Genomic DNA, 20,811 nt, shown 5'->3' with positions numbered 1-20,811 from the left:
ATAGCTCTACTAGGATAATCTTAGCGACTCAGTGGACATAAGTCATTAGTTTCGGATTCTCATATGTCCTCAGTGCTCTCTCATTCACATCCTGACCGCTGTCCCAGGAATAAGCCACATGAAGGTAGCTATTTTTAAGTTATCAAAAAGCCTGAAGTAAAACAGATTCTTAGGGCAAAATCTTTTCAAACTGCATTTAAAACAGTAGCTGTAAGACGTTCTTCATTCACACACCACACTTTTACTGAACTCTGCTGTATAGTATTTCTAATAGAAATATCAAGAAAATAAGGCATTGCCTTCACCCTCAGGCAGTTCATAGTTCGGTAAGTGAGACCTGGAAACAACTAAAATAAAGAGATATAAACTGTAAAAAAAAAAAAAAGTAGGAATAAGAAGACAATGAAAATACAGATAAAGGAGCAATTAATTCTTCTGCCAGGAGGGAGATGAGAGAGGGGCAAGGAAAGCTTCAAAGTTGTTCTCCTCCTCCTCTCTCTTCTCCCCTTGACACTCTTTCTCTTCCTCTTCCCCTTTCTCCTCCTCCTCCTTTTCTTCTTTCTTTAGACTTTGTTTTTTAGACCAGTTTAAGGTTCACAGTCAAACTAAGGAGAAAGTACAGAGTTTCCATAAGTCATCTGACCTCCTCTAACACCCCTACACACAAACACACACACAGACACACACACACAGACACACACACACACACTTACCCCACTATCAACATCCAGCACCAGAGAGGGACATTTGTTACAATCAAACTTACATTGACACACCGTTACCACCCAGAGATCATAGTTTACATGGGTTGAGACAAGTGTATAATGGCATGTATCCACCATTAGAGTATCATATAGAGTAGTTCTGCTGCCCTAAAAATCCTCTGTGCTCTGACTATTCACCCCATCCTCCTCCAACCCCAATCTTTTGGCAACCACCAATTTTTTTTTTTTTTTACTGTGTCCAGAGTTTTGCCTTTTCCAGAATGTCATATAGTTGAAATCATACAGTGTAGCCTTTTCAGACTGGCTTCTTTCACTTAGTAATATGCATTTAAGGTTCCTGCATGTATTTTTGTGGCTTAATAGTTCATTTCTTTTTAGCTAAACACTATTCCATTGCCTGGAATGTATGTACCACAGGTGATTTATCCATTCACCTTCGACATAGTTGTTGCTTCCCAGTTTGGGCACCTATGAATAAAGGTCCTATAAACTCTTTTCTTTTTAAACCACATTACTGAGACATAATTCACATACCATACAATTCACCCATTAAAAGCATACAATTCGATGGCTTTTAGTATATTCACAATGTTGTGCATCCAGCACTACAGTAAGGTTTAGAACATTTTCATCACTCTGACAAAGAAACTCTGTTCCCCTTAGCCTTCACCCTTCAATCTCATTCTCCTCAGCCCTAGGTTACCACTAATCTACTTCCTCTACAGATTTGTCAGTTCTGGACATTCATGTAAATGGAATTATACAATATGTGGCCTTTCACATCTGGATTCTTTCACTTAGCATAATGTTTTCAAGGTTTGCCTGTATTGTAACATGTATCACTACTTCATTTCTTTTTATGGTAAATAATATTCCATTGTAGGGATATGCCACATTTGGCTTATATATTGATCAGTTGACGAACATTTGGGTTGTTTCCACTTACGGCTATTATGAATAAAGCAGCTATAAACATGTGTGTACACATTTTGGTGTGGACATAACTTATCATTCCTTGCTTATTCATTTTTACAATAACTTAAAAGTCACACTTTGTCTAAGCTTGTTGTTTTCTGAGATTGTGGTAATATAACCATATCAGATTCCCTATGAAATGAGATCTTTACTGTCTAAATGCAGTTTTTAATCAAATGTCTGGGTGCATCAATTTGCCCTCCTGCCAACACTCTCAAAATTAGGCTTTGAATCAGCAGGAATGCTGGTGATGTATAATGCTTAACATTTAAAAGTAATGAACACCTTATGTTCTCAAGAATTCTTAGAAAATCAGAAAAGGGTGTGGGAAGAGGAAGTGCAATCCAGCCAAAGTGAATGAACATGAGCAAACCTGTAACGTATGTAAAAGTGCATGTCTGGTCACACTAAAGCATCAGGCATGTGTCTGAGGATGAGAGGACAAAAAAATTAGGCTGAAAAAGAAGGAGACTCAACCGTTAAAGATTTTGAATGACAGTTTAAGAAGCTTGAACTTTGTACCAAGGCAATGGGAAGCTAAGGTTTTCATAACCAGAAGAAAGGCATGCCCAGATCTGTTTTGGAAAGATGACTGGCAAGCAAAAGAGAGCTCGGGGGGAAAATACAAATTAGTCACTGAATCATATAAACTCTTCCTCTTGCAGATGATAGAAAACCTGATGAATTCTAGCTTATGCAAAAAGTTCATTTATTGGCTTCTATTTCTGCACAATACAAGAGTAGATTCAGCTTCTGACTCGCCATCCCTCAGTTCTGCTTTCTCGGTGTTGACTCATTCTCAAGCCACGACTCTTACAGTCCCAAGATGGTATCCAGCCAGGAAAAACAGAATTGTTGTCCCAGTTTCTCAACTAAAGCCCCAACATTCAAGTGAATGGGACCAGCTCAGGTCATAAGAACACCCCTGAAATAATTACTGGGAACCAGAGAATGCTACTGGCCTAGTCTAAGTCAGTGCTCCTCAAAGTGTGGTCCGTGGACCAGTGCCTGTTTCCACATTTTTGTTACCATCTTCTACAAGATAAGTATAGAAACAGGATGGTTAGAAACTTTTACTGCAATTTGATGGCATAATTAAATCTAATAATAAAAAAATGAGGCTTATATTTTGTGTATCATTGTTTGCCACTTCTCCAGCAATTCATTTTTATTATATTTTATACAAGTACCAGTGCACAGTGGATGGGGGTGTGGGAGAGGAAGCAAACTGGTCTTTCACCACAGATAGTTTGAGAAACTGTGGTCTCATGGACATGCTCCACTGTGAAGTCTGGGGATGAGTCAGCATTCTGGAAGCACACAGGGAGACTTTGGGGAGATCCTTCCCTCTTGCCATGAAAGAGGGCAAAAACAAATGTCCACCATAATCATGGGATCTAATTTGGAGAGAGGAAGGACACTCCCAGACTACTTTAGCTCTCTTATTTTCTCATGCTTTTTTCCATGCTGACCTGCTCTTATTCAGAGTCTCTAGTAAGAATTTACTCTGCATAAGCTTTGGATATGGCCATTTTAATAGGCTAAACATTACATGAGCATTCACCTACCCTTCCCATTGGAACTTTTACTACTAGAATCAAAGCATTCAAATGGCTCTCTTAAGCCATTAAGACAAAAACAACTTTGAGCTAGACTAACACAAGGTAATTACTAAGCTGAGCCAAATTCCTTTGCCATGCTCTTGGCACGGAGGTATGGAAACTCTAGAGCCCTATAAGAGGTCTGAAGGAACAAAAAAAATGTTTAAGACAAATTTCAGGGATCTACGTTTCTCATTAAAAATGCATTTTAGAAAATTGTTTTAAGTTAACTTGCTAGGGCAGTTGCATGGCAAGGAAACGTGTGCAGCAATTTGGCAAGCAGCAGCTTTCATCTTTCTTTTAAAATAAAATGGAAACAATAAAAACAATTAAAAATAAAATAAAATTTAAAAAACCTAATCTGAAAGAGTATTCTGATTCTTTTTCTAATTAAAGCTATGCAATTAAAGTTTTGCTGGAGAGGAACCTGTGTTTTTAATCTCACTGTCCACCAAGGGCTAATACACGCACAGGCTTTGAGATGTCTGCTAACGCTCAGAGCTGGGACCTTGGAGAGCCTTCGAGTCTGGCTTTCTCATTCATTTGACAAATTGGAAACTGAGGCCAGGGCAAGTTTATTTCTTTTTTCCTTAATCCTTTCTTTCATGTGTATGTTCGTGTGTGTGTGTCTTCTCTCAGAAGGCTTGGAAACTTGGTGTCTGCACATAATTTAGACACTCAATATGGGACTTCTTTTCAGTATGAAGGCAAGGACTCAACTAACGCCAAATTTAATCCACTACTACCTCGAAATCTGCCATTTTTGCCTATGTGAACTTCACAAACACTTGAGATAGTAATGCTTTTCTGTGAAAACCGAATGGACTTATATGCCTTCATGCCTTCTGCAATAAAATAAGCTGAATGTAACTCTAACATCCCTTGATGACCCCAGCTTAGTCTAATAACCAGCTGTGGTACTGCAGAGGAACAGGTGTAGGTGGTCTGGGACACAGACACAAATGTGCACTGACTCCAGCCATGCCCCCTAAGACCTGCTATCATTAAAAAGATCCATCACCTGTATTTAGGAGTTTACTTCTTTTTCATATAAATACAAAAATTGTTTATCAACTACATAGACAGTGCAAAACTGACCCATGACAGAACTGCCTTCAGCAGGTCACAGGGCTACCCTAAAGAGTTAATGTAGTTTGGATCACCTTTATCCCCTCAAAGGGTGAGGGAACCACAGGGAAGAAATGGAATAGAGCTAAGATTTGGTGGGTACTTAATTTGTGTGCCAAAGTTTCACTCATTTCATTTCTTAATCTGTGAGAGAAGAAATCTTTCTCTTATTTCACAGATAATAAGACTGAGCCCCAGAAAGATTAAATAACTTGCCCAAGGCCACTAGAGCTAAAAAATGACAAAGTAAGGATTTGAACCAAGCTTGCTTTGGTCCCAGGCGTGCATCTTCAGTCTACCCAATGCTGTCTCAGAGAGTAGAGTCACTGCATCTTGATCCCTGACTCTTCATTATTACACCAACAGCTATATTTTGCAGTATAACAAACTTCCCCCAAAACCTAGTGGCTTAAAGTAATTAACATTGTTTGCTCATAATTCTGCAGTCTGGGCTGGGCTAAGCTGGGTGACTCTTCTGCTGATCTTACCAATGGCTACTCATGTGGATTCATCCAGCTGGCAGGTCAGCAGGGACCTGGGCTTGGCTGGGACACTGGGATGGCCAGATTTGTCTCTCAGGGCCTCTCCCTCTTATGTGGCTTCTCCAATGGCCTTGCCACATAGCTTGAGGAAGCTAACAGAATTCTTATAAGGTAGTTCATGGCTCTGAAGAAAACAAGATCAGAACTTCTTCAGGCTTAGACCAAGAACTGATACCACATCACTCTGCCACTTCCAGTTAGTTAAAACAGTCCCAGTCCCAGCTCAGGTTCAAAGAGAGAGTGCTACACAGAGGCAACTATTGGCAGATGTGGGTCACTGGGGCCAACAATGTAACAGTGGTCACATTGGTAATCTTCTTAAACACTGGCATCACCAACTCTAAAAGTTGCTGTATTTTCTGTACCTTACTTTTCTTATGGCCAGGTTTTCACTTTTTTCCTGTTTGTTTCTCCACTTTCTCCTACCATTTCTCAGCTTTTCTGTGTTGTAACTGGCCTTCCCTAGCCAGCACAAATAGAGGATGCCTTTTCTTCAGATCAGTGGACTGCCCAATCCCATCTCATCAACTCTATTCTTCAGCTTGTCAGTCTTTGCAGCTGAAGTGTTCTATTGACAGAAGTTCCTTTGTTTTGGTGGTTGTTTCATTTTGCTCTGCTTTTCAAACTGGGTTCAAAGTTGGAAGTCTAATTTAAAGGAAATAAGACAGTACTGCCTCAAGAAGCAACTTAAGTAAATAAATGTAAATTCTTTGCCCTTATAAATAAAATCTAGAATCTGTGATACCCCTTAGTTTTACCTGCAAGAAGGCAAGATGTCCAGTTCAATGGCTAGGCAACAAATCAACATTTATCATGTTTTACATGCTTTAAATTCCTTTAGCAGTCATTCACCAGGGCAGAGAAGGAAGAGAGGCCTGCAGGAATCAGATAATTTCCAGCATTACAATTCTAGTTCACAGCAGACTGCTTCTTACATGTGGCTAAAATGGGATCAGATTAAATTTCCATTGAATCATTCAGCCTGTCTGATCACTGCTTTCTGCTGTCAGGAGAGATCCAAGGGTACCAAGAATTAGCCAGGGCCAGAAGAATTTGTTGTACAGATCGCAAGCATGAAGAGTGCAAAGGAAGTGAGAGGAAAAAACCTTGAACACCCAAGGTGAAAATTCCTGGAAAGGGATCATGGGTTTCCATTTGAAATACTAAGGAATTAAAATGAAAGTTGAAATGTGAGTTACCCTTGGAAATCCATTCACTGACATTGTTCATCATTCTTTCTTTTATTCTGCTCCCTGAGGCCAGATGTTGCGATCCTTAATTGTTGGATTACATCTCCACCAGATATTTAGGTGCAAAAATGAAAGGGAATTAAATTTCATTTGACTATTTATACAATCTAAATTTCCCAAGTGAAGGAGGCAACTAAGATAAAATGTCTTTGTTATCATTTTAGACTAATTCATTGACTCTAATCTTACTTCTGTTATATCGTCACAAACATCAAAAGTTGATTGAAAATGGGTATAAATTCATACATAAATGAATTACATGTAAACTCATTGCAATCTTCATAATAATTTACACAAAATCCAATTAACATTCTATGAAAATTTTGGAGAATCTGACTAGATGCTGATGTTCTCAGGAAGAAAAAGCTGATGCTTATCAAAGAAATGTTTGAATGAAGAATACAGAATGGAACAAGCCACACTAGACATTTAAATATAAGGCAGAGCTGGAGGGAAGCTTCCACAGTGACACCTACCAGCACCAGTGTCCACGTAGTTGGGGGAGCTCCCATAGTGGCTGCTGCCAGTGTCTGTGTCCCCAGCTGCCACCCACCTCTCCAGGAGACTCTTCAAGACAAGCAGGTATTTTTTATGAAAAACCTCTCTTATAACAGCTTTGGCTATATCCCATAAATTTTGGCATCAACAGGTCTCATGGTCTCTGCCTGCAGGACAGGTACTAGATCTGACCTGTCTCTTCATCACCACCTCCAACGCTCCCCCGGAACAGCCTTTACTACTCTCAGCCTCAGTTCACTGTCCTGGTCTCCCACACGAGCTCCACGCTTTACCCTTTTGTCCACATGTTAACCTCTGCCCTTTTACAGGTAAAATAAACTCTCTATGGTGTAAAAAAAAAAAAAAAAAAAAAAAAAAGCCTATGATGACTAAAATAAGATACTACTGAAAGAAGAAAAAACATAAAGCTATAGAACACAGACTAGACAGTCCAGAAATTGATTTTGTTCCTTACAAGAATTTGCTAGAAGATAAAATGACATCACCAAGAAGGAACTATTCATTAATTCGTGCAGGAATAACTGGGAAGAAATTTAAGGGAAATAAAATTCATTTAGACCCATCTTTCATAGTGTATAACAACATAACCCCCAGATACATTAAAAAGCATCCTTTTCCAAATGCCCAGTATATTAGGTCTGTGAATTTCAAACCAAGAATGATTTCCTAAGCTTAAAACCCTTTTAAGAAATCATAAAACAAAGACCAACTGCTCAGATTACATATAATTTAAAACTCCTATTTGTTAAAAAAAAAAAAAGACAGTAGCACAAGCAATTTTTAAAAAAGCAGATTGAGAAAATGCATTATTTTACTACTACAGCAAAGGATAATTTTTTCACATTTATTATTTGTTGATGAATTTTTTTTCTACCCATGGCTTTTGCTCAGGGCAACAGAATTAATCTTCCAAAAACTGCGTTTCCTTATGACATTTCCTTGTTCCAGGAGTACAGCAATTCTCTGCCGTTTACCACTCTCTAATACCAGTCATTTCAAAACAACCTTCATATACTCACAATATCCATATACCATTTGTACCCAACATTTATTTAATAATTTTCTTTAAATAAACTCAGTTTTACTTAAATGAATTTAGCTTTGTTCTAACCAATAGTTTCTATGAAATCAGAAGTTTTAGGTAAATGACATTAATATGTATAATACAAATTTTAAAACATGAATCTATCTACCACTGAAAATTACTTATGCAGACTACAACAATTAATTTTAATATGTTAATGTGGCCAGGTTATGGTGCCCCACTGTTTAGTCAAACACCAGTCAATGTCACAGTTATGGTGTGTGTTTTTTTTAAGATGTGATTACCATTTAAATCAGTAGACTTTGAGTAAAGCTGATGAATTTCCATAATGTGTGGGGCCTCATCCAATCAGTTGAAGGACCTCAGAGAAAAACTGAAGTCCTCCAAAAAGGAAATAATTCAGCGTACAGACTGCCTTCCACTTCAAGACCTCCACACCAAGACCTGCTGGAATTCCAGCCTGCTGGCCTGCGCTACAGATGCTGAACTTGCCAGCTTCCAAAATCACATGAGCTAATCCTTGAAAATAAATCCTCACCCCCTTTCTGTCTCTGTTTCTGTGTGTGTGTGTGTGTGTGTGTGTACACTCTATGCTACGGTTCTGTTTCTCAGGAGAACCTTAACCATTCTTTGGGAACACTGACTTTACAGAACTCATTCAAATGTCTTGGCCTGGATGCCAATGTCCACCTAAATCTGGCTTCTCCTGATTATTCTAAATTCATTTCATGAGACTTTCCAGTGCACACTCTGCTTTACTCCATCTGGTCACTTCACACCTTTGTTTGCAATCTGCTGAGAAGGTCTTGGTTAGCCAGGTTCCCCGGTTACTACCTTCAAGGCCTGGATCAATTACTAGATGAGGTACTAAGGAAGAAATAAGATTCCCACATTTAGACATATGTAAAACCAGCTTTGGAAAGTAAGGTTTCAGCTCATATGCCAAACATGGCTAATTAGTGGTAGCTTCTTGGAACATGTTAAGAAGGATTCTGAGGCTCTCTGAAAGAACACTGTGATCTATTAGTGATATCTGACAGAAGGGTGAAAGGGGTCAAAATGGTAATAAATGTAGTACATATTTGTCACCTCTGGCTTGATTATTAAGGAAACTAGCCAAAAATATGTTCCTGAGCCCTTTTCAATGCCTACTCAAACAAGGTATCAGACCTATGAACTTTTTAAAAACTACTTTACATTTTAGGCATTTCCCAGATTTACATATATAGGGAAAGTCAATCAAGAGCATTCAAAAGTAGAAAGAGTACAGAAAGCAAGCTACATTTGCTTCCCCAAACCTGCTTTTTCACATAATACCAAATGTCAAACCAGAATCTACCTGCTGGGATGAGTGAGCGGGGAATACAAGTATCCCCAGCATTCCTACTTAGCTATTCCTGGGCCAAGCTGCCCAGCACCTGACACTGGGACATCCTTATAAATACTTGGGGAAATCACCAGGTATGAAAATTCTCTTGGGGCAGAAAAGTTGCATTGGTCCTTCCTTTACATCCCTGCCTTCCCATCCCTGAACTGCTAGAATGAGACAAGCAGCAACCCTTCGCGGGACACCGAGATCAGAGTTTGCCCTATTGACACAGATTTTCCTGAAAATCAACCCAAAATTGTCCTGATAGGAAATCACCCTATGCCTACTTTTCAATGGTTCCCATATTCTTTAAGATGGGGAGTAACAGAGGGCATGAGTATTTATACAGACGGACTAGTCTACTTTCATTCATTCTGAACTTGAGCACTTCTTTCCAGCAAGACAGTGTGATAGGCACTGAAGGGACAAAGAGAAATCATATTTGGTCTGTGCTTTCAAGGAGCTCTTACTTAACTGATAGTCAAAGAATATACAAACACATACCTTAGACCAGGCTTGGCAAATTTTTTTATTTTTATAAAACACCAGATAGTAAATGTTTTCAGTTCTCCAAGCCATACATTACTTAACTCTGCTGTTGCAGCACAAAAGCAGCACAGACAGTGCTTAAATAGATGGGTGTGGCTATGTTCCAGTAAAAATTCATTTATAGCAAAAGTCTATTGGTCAGATTTGGCCTATAGTTTGCTGATCCCTGACTTAGACTCTATTAGATGAATCAGGACCTGAGATGAGCATCTCTCAGAAGAAGGGATTAAAAAAAAAAAAAATGGGTGGATCAGTCTTTAGTTAGTGTTGTCACTTGAGTAATCAGTATCTTATTTCTTGGTGGTGATTTTTTAATTTCCTAAAACTCCCAGTAAGATCTATGGCATCTCCTATGAATATGTGAGGAAATAAAGCAGTTACATTGAATAACAGAATGGCTTTATTTTAAAATATTTTTAATATAAGATTTTCCATAGTCATAATTCATTTCATGAGGAACAATTGCTAAATATGAAAATGATGTTGTAGAAATCTACAGGGCAGAGTGGAGAAAGCCCTAGAGGGAAATAAGAAAAGTCTCATAGAATATGTTCAGTGGAAATGTGCCCCTGTCAGGCATAGAGTTCTTAATTTTTCGAATCATCATGGAACATTCTGAAAAAAACCACCCTTACCCTAAAAATCTCAACAAAGGCTCCCTTTCTTACTCATGTCCCCTCCAGGAACTAGAAATTTATTGAGCAGTGGGGCAAATAAAGAAGTTTGGAAAATCTGATGGAAGATCAGAAAGTACTATTTTACTATCAGGGACACTGATGTTCCAATGAAATCCTGGCCTTACAAAAAGAACTTGTTTCTGAAAAGCTGATAGGAGAAGTTCATTGAAACGCAAAGGCTTCAGGTAGATAGTGCCACTGGCTCAGCTTGTATGACAGAGCAACTTATCTCCCAAGTTCATTGCACTGTCCCTCATGGTATCATTAAACTTCAGTGTCCGAGAGGTTACAGAGAAAGGTACTCTCTGTTTTATTGTGAAACCAAAGTCCAGACAGATTTGGCTACAGTGAGTAACACAATCATTGCCAGCATTCACAAAACGACTTACTTTCTAGCGGTGACAATGGAAGTAAAACTGAGGGCCTGGCCATACGGCAAACTTCACTTCCACATCTCCAATGCCCCTGATCTGTCCCCAACAAATATACTTCCTTTGTATTTGAATCGCCATCAAAATATCCCAAAGACAACAGTTGATAAATATTGATATATCTCTTATCCCCAATTCATTATTTACACTTTCAAAGAGGACTCTTGAAGACCAAAGGGTCTTTAAGACCCCAGCAACGACTCTGTAATGGTAAAACTTCCAGAATTACGAGTGACAAAATAACTTTATTGGAAATGGGAATAAAGGTCTTTTGAAATTAACTCTATTTGTTTCTCAAACACTTAAGAGACAGTCTTTGTTGATTAAGGCAGTAGTGGATAGCCAGCTGTCCACTCATCACATCAAACATGTTTTTCACAATTATAACACAAATCGTTGTGTCATGATAAGCTATCCAATGAATGTGGTTAACCAAGTTTCTTTCTAAGTGTGTTTACATAATGCCTCACTCTCAAGAACCTGAAATAAAACAAGAAGCAGACATCTCTTGGTCACCCTCTCTATTCACTGTGTAGAGCCAGATTCCAAGAACACTAAGAAATACAAAATATGCTTCCTGTCCTGAAGAAGTCTACATGGTCAAAATAAAAATAAATAGTAAAGCAGATCATCATTTGTATAAATCCCCACAAAAATGTAATAACACTCACCAAAATTGCTGTTTTTTACTGGTTTCCCACTGCATTTAAAATAAAGACAGAACTTTAAAAGGCCTATGAAAAGCCATATGCTCAAGGTGACAGCCTTTTCTCTGGCCATCAGTCCACTTGCTGCCTCTGCTCTAGACATGTCATCCATTCTTCAGTCCCTTATTCTTACCATTCTCCCTCCCTTACCCCAGGGCCTTTGAACAGGCTTTTTCTTGAGCCTGGAAGACCTTTCTCCCCAGGTAAGTCCTTTCACTATCAGCACTCAGATCAGCTGTTACCCCCCACCGCCCATTATATGCTTTCATCGCCCCCATACGCCTATCCTCATATTTTTCATTGTAGCAAATCTTTTATCCATTATGTAATTATTTTATTTATATATTTCTCTCTACTAAAAGTACCATGAAGGCAAAGATCATGTCTGTTTTTTGTTTATCACTGAATCACTAATGCTTAGTATAGAAGAGTGGTTCAATAGATATTTGTCTGAATAAATGAATGAATACCTGGACTTCTTGAATAAATTTATATCTTTTTATTTGATAATAATCATTTCATATATAGTTATTAAAAGTCTAAAGTTCATTCAGCAAATATTTATAAAATCCCTACTATGTACTCAGCACTCTGCTAGGCACTGTAATACAAAGATGACGACATTGTCCATACTGTCTACTGAGGCAGGCAAGGAAACAGATAATCACAACACAACATGCAGTATAGATCAGAGAAATCCAAAGTGCTATGAGAACACAGGCAAGAATTAACTCTTAGGGAAGCTGAAGAAGACGTCTAACGAAGTGACACTTGAGTTCCTGAAGAAGAAAAAAAAGTGCAAAATAGTGATAGAAGGTATTCCATGCAGAAAATGAAACGGGAAAAAGATCAAAAAGTTTGAAGAGCTCTGGGTAGGCACTGAAGAGCAAACAGTTTGGTACCACTGTGACTGAGAGTGTATGGAAAGAGAATGACTTCAAATGGGAATTGTAGCCTGAGGTGAAGTGATGAGAATATGCTAAATCTGAGGTAGGAACCACACACCCACTTGGGACTGAATGGCTATTAGTGGGAGGTACAGAACAAAGGTTGGAAAAGTGCTGAGAAAGAGATACCTTCCTGGGAATGTAGGGGGATATCTGGGAATCACGGATTCCCTGTCTCTGACCACGTCTTCAAAATCATACTTCCTAGGGCAGTGTTTCCCATACTTCCCTAATAACAATAATCACGTGACTGTTAAAATACATATCCCAAGGACATATTCCCAAACCCCTCTGAATCAGCATTCCCAACAGACAAACCTGGAATTCTGAATATTTAACCAACACTCCAGGTATTTCTAATTTCAGGGAAGCTTGAGAGCCATTTTCAAAAGGAACTCCTACTCTACCCTCAGGAAGGCTCACCAGACTTTTCCCCAGCACTGTCCACTGACCTGTAAAGAATGTGGCTGTCCAAGAAAATATCAACTTCAATTAGTAATTAAGATAATGATTCTTGTTTCCAATAAAGCAATAAAATATGACTGTGCTAGCACAGGAAAAAGTGCAGTCAGCATATCATTGGTAGAATTGCACACGCTACTGGAGGAAATTTTCAGCTAATTATGCTCAAAAGATAAACTAGACTCTGTGTAAAAGGAAGAAAGTCCATGAACTTCTTGCATTAGCACAGGGGTTGATTTCTTAGGTCTGCAAATCCATTTGCTTCTCCCCAAGTGACTACAATTATGAACTGTAGACAGATTTCTAAAAATGTCAGAAATTGTGCTTGGTAGACCAAATAGATATATCTAAATGCGGATCCCAGGAAATGCTGGGCATTGCTTTAAAATCTCTAAATTTCACAGATACTATGTCCAGTCACAAAATGATCCATGGGATTTTCCAGGGTTTCTTGCCCTTTAGTCTAGAGCGGAATTTCTCAAACAGTGTTTACAGTGGGTGATAGTAAGAATTATTTATATAAAAAAAGGAAGGTCATGTTCAGAACCCATGTATATATGGACATTTGATTTATTAAAAAATGAAACTATTAGAAATGAGAAAAGAATGGCCATTACAACAAATAGTGCTAGAATAACTGGATATCCACAATGGAGAAAATTATGTTGAATCAAAGACATTAGATAAAAAGTAACTCACACTGTGCCTTTGATATCTCATAGTACAAAGCAGTGCTTCTCGAAGTGTGCCCCTTGGATCATGAAAATGCTTCAATCTCTTTTAAAACCTAAAGAAAAAATAAATATAATCCAACCTGGATGATATTAATATTTATATCAATGCAATTGTAAAATACAATTTTTAATATTTTTTAATGGAGGAAGGGGCCCAGGAGAGGCCAAAATGCTTAAGGCACACAGAAGTCCTCATGCAGCCCTATTCACCAACATTTACGCTTTCCCTCTCTAAAGTTTCCTTCCTCTTCCATCATCCATCTTACCCTTCAGGACTCAATTTATGAATCATTGCCTTGGGGAAATTGTCCTCGAAGAAATTTTCCTCTTCAACCTTACCTCTACTCCATCCCCACCACGTGCTCACACCTACCTTGGTCTATGCACTCCTTATGTGCACAGCTCCATCACTCCATCTCCACGCTGTTATACAATGACATATTTCTACGGAGTCACTCAGAGACCAGACCGAATATCAGGTATCACTGTGATGCAGACACTACTGATGCTCCACTCAGATCCACTTTGTCACTGTAGTACACTCATTCCCCAGATGTCACGGGTGCATGGCTCACACTCCACGTCTCCCAGAGGATCTGTCCTTGCCTGCCAAGACTGTCTGGAGGTGCCTGGGAGTCCACATGAGCCTCTACCCATCCCCACCTCCATGGGTGGTCCATAGCCAACCAGTGACCGACAGCAGGCGTACAGCAGCCCAGGGCTCTTGCTGACGAGGAGAGTAACTTGTATGGTACCATTCACTCTCCAGAGCGGCCCATGAAATCACATCATTGCCTAGCTTCTCCCCTGCACTGTTCTGTTTCCCTACCAACTTTACAGCATTCCCTCGGGACTGTATGGCTTGCTAGGAATCCCCATCTCAGTCTCTGTTCCTAGGGAGCACGACCTAAGGCACTTTGAATCGCCATGACTAGCATTATGAACTGGCAAAAACGGTCCAATAAATGGACATAGTGAATGAATGAACAAATGAAGGAGTAAATGTTAGAGGGACATGGAAGCAAGTATCAAAGACCTACCCAGGCCTTTACAAGGGCTGAATTGATAACAAAAGAACTTCAGTCCTTACTAAACTAATGGCTTGAGCACAGGGAGAAAAGATTGGGACGTAGGTTCTAGAACAATGGCATAGACAGGTTTGCTCACAAAAATAGGAGAAGAGTCTCTAACAGTTAGATGTGAAGAACAATGCCTGCTGTGTGCCTAGGAAGTCACTTTCACATATACCAACAGACTAAGATGACATTAAAAGCCATCAAAACTGATAGTGCTTTCCTTAAATTCTCTTGGACCTGAATGGCCCCAGAGCTGGGGACAAGATGAGTTTGCAAGTGTGGATTATGAGGTTCGTTCCGAAGAATTTTTGTGAGCGATGACCTGGTGATGACAGGCTGCCTTTGAAGACCTGATGCCTTGCGATAGTACCACAGTACCCCAGTGATCCTAAAAGTGTGGTCCTCTGGAGCCAGTGTTTGACAGGCTGGAATTATGAGAGATTTCATGGCATGGAATTTCTATCATAGATATGGTTCTTTGTAATTTAAGCAGATCCTCTCAACCTTTGCAGCAGTTTTGGAGCTGAGCAGATGGCAGGGGAAGTCTTGACTAAGTGGTGAAGTTTCAGCTGCAAAAGGCAATTCCTAGAATGACAATTCAGAAACTCATTTCCCCCAACACTTATCATATTGGCAGAGGGCTCATGAATCTTTTTAGGAAAACGAGAAGGAAGCAGTGCATCCGAATAAGGCGTCCTGTGTTTGGCTAGGTTATGTGGAAGCAAACACTACTGAATCCAATTCTTCCCTTGTGTTTGCTATTCGCAAGGCAAAAGGCCAGACTTGTTTGTAAATTAGATAATACCCAAAAAGCTAAAGCCTAGGGTCTGCAACGTAACAGACCTCCAGCACACAAAGCAACTACTAAATGCATTCTAAGTTGCTCCAACCCTGGCTAGCATTACAGACCCCTGTAGTTTCCAGCTATGTCTTATAAAGGAACAGTGAGGCTGTAGAAAGAGCATAATCTGGCCTCAAATCCTGCCTCTGATACTAAATAACTACATGATATTGAGCGAATTACTTTTCCTTTCCAAGCTATTTCCACAAATGTAAAATGGGGGAGGACGTGAGGGAGAGGATAATAGCAACCTCAGAGGATTACTGTAAGAATTCAGTGTGAGCATATATATGAAAGTAACTGGCAGACAGTAGACTTTAAACTGTATCAGTTTTTCTGCATTTCTATCCTACCTATCTTGGCAGAAATGTATGTCAAAATAGCTGTTGTTCTTTCAAATTATTTCAGCTCCAGCTCATCTATAATTTTTCCTTTATCTTCAAACAACTTTAATATTAAAGTGTTTTAGCCTTGAAATTCCAAAGCCCTTATTCCCTGTGAATGAGGCAGTGAGGTTCAGCTTTTGGGATTTTTGTTTTGATCCTTTACAATGTGTATGTAATAGAAACTGTAAATGTATTCAATATTCTGAAGCTATAAATGTATACTGTCTTTTAATGAGGAGTGTTTGTTTTAATTCAGTTTAAATTACTCAAATGCAACAAAAGCGTTATCAACCGAAATTATTTCTGTGGCAAATAACAGAAAAGCTATTCAATTGGTTTTAAAAATTCAGGGAATTTACTGACTCTTGTAACCGAAAAGTCCATAGGACTTTTCCTGGCTTGGTCCCAGGCATGGTTTGGTCCAGGCTTTGGCTCAATTTTTCTGCAGTTCTCTCAGTTTTGTCTGTCTTCAAATGCTGCCTTTTTTTCTTGAGCTAGCCTCATAAAATGACTGCCAGCAGCATTCATGGTGGTTCCGTGTTCACATCCAAGGGCAGAACAAAGGCCAAGGGCAGTTTTCAGAAATATCACCATACAAAAGTCCCAAGCTTCACTCTTATTGGACTGCCCTAATACAACCTCTGTAGGACCGAAAATGCTGTGCTCTGATTGACTTAAACCTGTATCAATCACTACGACAAGCAAATGGGGTTATTCTGACAGCTTAGATCAAGCAGGGTCCTCCTCTGGATCTGAAGATAAGTTCGTCCCTCCTAAACTTCATGATTGTCACTGAAGGAAGCTGAAATGGATGTTACAGGGATAGTTTTAATGTCTGCTACAATAAAAAAATGAATTTGAGCAATTCAGTACAGTGTTCCACTTAAATGCCTATTTTCCTCTGTGAAATTATCACTTACTTCATTACGCTGAACTCTTTTCAAATAAAGTATCATACTTCAGCATCCAAGGGCAACGTTAGCCTGAGAGTCAGCTAATACAAGGAAAGACATCAGCAGGAATTTTCGGACATCCAGGTGAGGGGTCTTGTTTCTTGTTTTTTCTTTCTCTCCAACTTTCCCTTATTTGTGTCTCCCTCTATTTTCTCACTATTTTTTTTTCTTTTTCTCACTTCTTCCTTCCATCCATATTCATTTTCTCTTTTCTTAATATGTCTTTTATAATACAAACGTAACAGGATGTGAGATTAGACATTTCCTGATGTCTAACCAGGAAATTTTAGCTAAAACCTCAAAGCTGTTGAAACAGATGACAGTGTCCTTCTAGGGACATGTCCTTTCAGAAATTATTAAAAGGAGGCCAGATTTATCCATTACTTACCTACCCAGCAGCATCTGAAAGAGAAAACTAGAGATTCATTAGAAAGAAGTTCTTCAAAGGTAAATTTATAGAGATGAGAGAAGGATGTTTTCACCCAGCCTGGAGCCAACTGAGGAGGCTTTCAAGTGAATAACTTGGAGAAGCCAGAGCTTATCAGATAAGGGAGGCTGGCATCTTCCTCCCAAGCTGAATATTTAAGAAAGTCCACAATATTGGAGTTTGGTGGGACAGAAGAGGAAGGAGAGAGTGAAAGCACAGATCTCTGCCCATCTTTCCCACTGCCAAATCCCAGCTTTGAGTCAGAAATGAGCTGAAGAGAGGGCAGAGAACTTGGGCAAAACTTTTAAACTGTATGCAGGATGGAAAGTCATTGTGTGTGGTTTTTGCTTGTTTGTTTGTTTGTTTGTTTGTTTGTTTGTTTAGGTTGAATTAGGTTCTCTAATACTTGAAAATGTAAGTCTTCAATAATAGCCAAACATCACTCTGCCTAAGCTGTTTTCAAGAAGTGAGGAAGAAAAAGTCCTAAAGCACACTGTTAGTTGTGGGAACATTAAAAAAATTTTTTTTACATTACATTTTAATGTAAAGAAAAAAGCTGTTTCCTAATTGTACCCCCAATGAATTCAGTTCACATAATAAACTTACTACACAAATGCAAATTATCATACATGCATCTTCAATATACTTTCTGTGAACATACCTAATAATGCAGGAAATGTGGGGTGTTCAGAGCAATTGAGGAGTTTGCAAAGATATGAGCAGGGCTAAGGCAGCAACCAAATCGAAGGTGGCGAAGCACCAAGAGGAGCAACCAGAGGGAGCCTTAGCAGCCCCAAGCCTGCAGGAGGAAGGGGAGGGAGTGGTGGCCCCAGCCCAGAGAGGGATGGAGCTGAGCTGCTCCCCAATGTGCTGGTGCCTTGAATAGCAGCAGGCAAGGAAGCCCAGCCAGTGCAGAGCACAGAACAGGATGGAGACGGGGGAAAGCTCACTGTGATTGGCAACGGGTGAATTTTCAGCATATATCCCATATTTCAATTTCTAAATTTTGACAAAAATCATTGTAATTGACAATACAAAATACTCAAAGTACTTAAAACTGGTGATAGAGTAGAATCTCCCCATTGAGTCTTGGCAAAAATGGAATTACATTCCTCAAGGAGAAAAAATTAACCTCAGGCCAATGAAATCACGCTTAAAGGTAGAGAGAATGTATTTAAACACAAATGTTATCCACCTAAAATTCACCTAAATATGTGATAAAAGTTAATCAACAAAATAAATCTGGAAATGAAAATGCTGAAAATGAAAACAGGAGACACAGCAACCCTCTGTAAGATCACAAATAGAGGCCCCAAGCCGCAGGCCCACCTCACCCCCGCTGACCCGGCAGCACAGATCATCAAAGTCCCACCTCTCAACGTCTTTGCTCGGACATCTGCAGTCTAAAATCACGATAAAATCATCTATACTCCTAGGAAAACAGAAAGCTTTGTTCCTGTTAAAGCATCTCAAAGGATCATTTTTTCCCTTGGCATCATTTTTCCACTACTCTCTGCATTCTTATCTTTGTAAACTTAAAGTGGGGAGCCTAACTTTTCCACATCTTTGTTTTTTCTCACTGATGAAATAGGCAAGCAAGGTTTGTTCAACTCATTTCCCCAACCTACCCCTCCAGTTGGTTCCCACATTCCAACCATGCAACTCTCTCTTTCTAAACTCAACTAAGTGTAGAGTTCAGTGTTCTCTCATTGCTCTGGAAAACTTTCCTGTCTCCACCACACGTGTACACACGCACACACACACACCTCCTCCCACCACTCCACTGTTCAAGGAAATCCTTCAAGGTCCAGGTTAAATGTTATCTCTTCTCTCAACCACCCGCTAATCTTGCCCCACACTGCATCCTCCACACCAAATCTTGCCAATACAGTTCAATTGGTACTTAGTCCCCAAACTTTATCCTTTATTATTTAATAATTTATTATTTATTAATCTATTATTTAAATGGTCTTTATCACCTACATTATAGTTAGCTCTTTCAGTGACCATCTTCCCATTAGACTGTTAGACCTGGGAGGCAAAAACCAGGCCATTTATCTCTGGATCTCCAGGGCTAGAGGGAGAAGGTTTATCCTGAAAGAAAGAAAAACAAAATCTGAAAGGTCTTCAAGATATCTTTAAAGTTTTGTAAGCAATTCAAGTAACCCCTGTGCCTTCCCCTCTGCTCCCCTGGTGCACCGGGGCCAGGGCTACAAGTGGCCATATGAGCTTCCCGCTTGGACATTGGCTTCCCCTTTGACCCAGAAATCAGGTCAAGGCCACCTCAAAATCCCTTTAATACAAAGACAAGAACAACATGAATAAATTAAAACCATCTTTTGCTACTTAATTCTTAGCCACGTTCTCTATGTCAAGTTGCCTTAAAATGAGAGCTGGCTGTTCATTAATACCTTCCTGTTTATTAATGAGCAATGAGGTGGCTATGTTTACAAAATGGGTTGTTGCTACAACACATTTACACAGTTATAAATCAAGCAAACTGCAAAGAGATTAGCTGTGGAAGATCTGAGATTTTATTTGTTTTCACGAGGACTCTCCCAGTCGCTTCACGCTTATGGCAAAGTCATGACTGTACCCCAAGGTCTATTTAGCCTAGACTAAGCGGCTGTCACCAGCCCCATTAATGCCGCAGCAAGCTCGGTGGAGCTGCTTACAGACCAGGGAGGAGAATGATGTCACTTTGTTTTTAATAGACACCATTCTGGAGTCTTTGCGTTTCCTTTGCAGTCAGTAAAGACAGACCCCCCCACCCCCCACCAGTGCAGGAAGAGAAGTTTCTATGAACTTAACAAGAGTTCCCTTCCTGCCCACCCCTCCCCTTGAGTCATGGTTACTAAGCTCATTAGATGGGTTACTCAAGTACAGTTAAGTTCCTATTATTTGCCACCTATTGTTCTCTAAAACTGCTTTGCAAACTATAAAGGGCTTTAAGAATTTACTTGTTTTCCAGCCTGAGGTGGGGACACTCCTCCTCCAGTTGCAATTATCAGCACACAAATCACAACTGTCCACCCATGAGGATGGACTTTCTCTGATTTCTAAAGCAACATATTCAAGCGGAAGGAACACTTCAGTTAGACCAAAGGCGTAGGTCCGAATTCTGGCTCTGTGACCAGGGCTGGGACGGGGTGAGGTGAGGGAGGGGTATGGGGAGCACACTGAGGGCAGCACTCACTCTCAGGTCTCCCTGGGCCTGCGCTGTCCATTACAACTTCTGTGCCTTTTTTTTTTTTTCTAATTAGGGGCAAATTCATACAACATAAAAGTAATCATTTGGAAGTGTACAACTCAGTGGCATTTAGGAGTCACATACGTGTGCCAACACCACCTTTATCCAGTTCTAAACATTTTCATCACCCCAGAAGGAAACCTCATACCGTTTAAGTAGTCACACCCCAATCCTCTCTCCCTCCAGCCCCTGGCAACCACCAGCTGCCCTCCTATCT

General features: G+C 39.7%; 1 protein-coding gene across 5 annotated transcripts in view; it reads right to left on the bottom strand.

Annotated features, from left to right (window-relative positions):
• The window catches only part of LOC105086721 (spermatogenesis-associated protein 31D4), a 154,059-nt gene that overhangs the window by 9,383 nt on the left and 123,865 nt on the right, over positions 1 to 20,811 (bottom strand). Inside the window, exons 9-11 of one of the 5 annotated variants that reach the window (XM_064490291.1) lie at positions 13,627 to 13,714; positions 6,698 to 6,788; positions 5,730 to 5,846 (exon numbers count right to left, since the gene is read on the bottom strand). In XM_064490291.1, coding sequence (XP_064346361.1) covers positions 5,730 to 5,779 — 50 coding nt within the window. In that variant the 5' untranslated portion in view covers positions 5,780 to 5,846; positions 6,698 to 6,788; positions 13,627 to 13,714. Of the gene's footprint in view, positions 1 to 5,729; positions 5,847 to 6,697; positions 7,054 to 13,626; positions 17,914 to 19,327; positions 19,447 to 20,811 lie in introns of those variants that run through there. The other 4 variants (XM_064490293.1, XM_064490292.1, XM_010977282.3 and 1 more) reach the window with 4 other exon arrangements.

Source organism: Camelus dromedarius, chromosome 10 (assembly GCF_036321535.1).
Source record: "Camelus dromedarius isolate mCamDro1 chromosome 10, mCamDro1.pat, whole genome shotgun sequence".
Lineage (NCBI taxonomy): Eukaryota > Metazoa > Chordata > Mammalia > Artiodactyla > Camelidae > Camelus > Camelus dromedarius.
The sequence above is the reverse complement of the archived record's forward strand: the minus strand, read 5'-3'. Positions and strand labels throughout refer to the sequence as shown.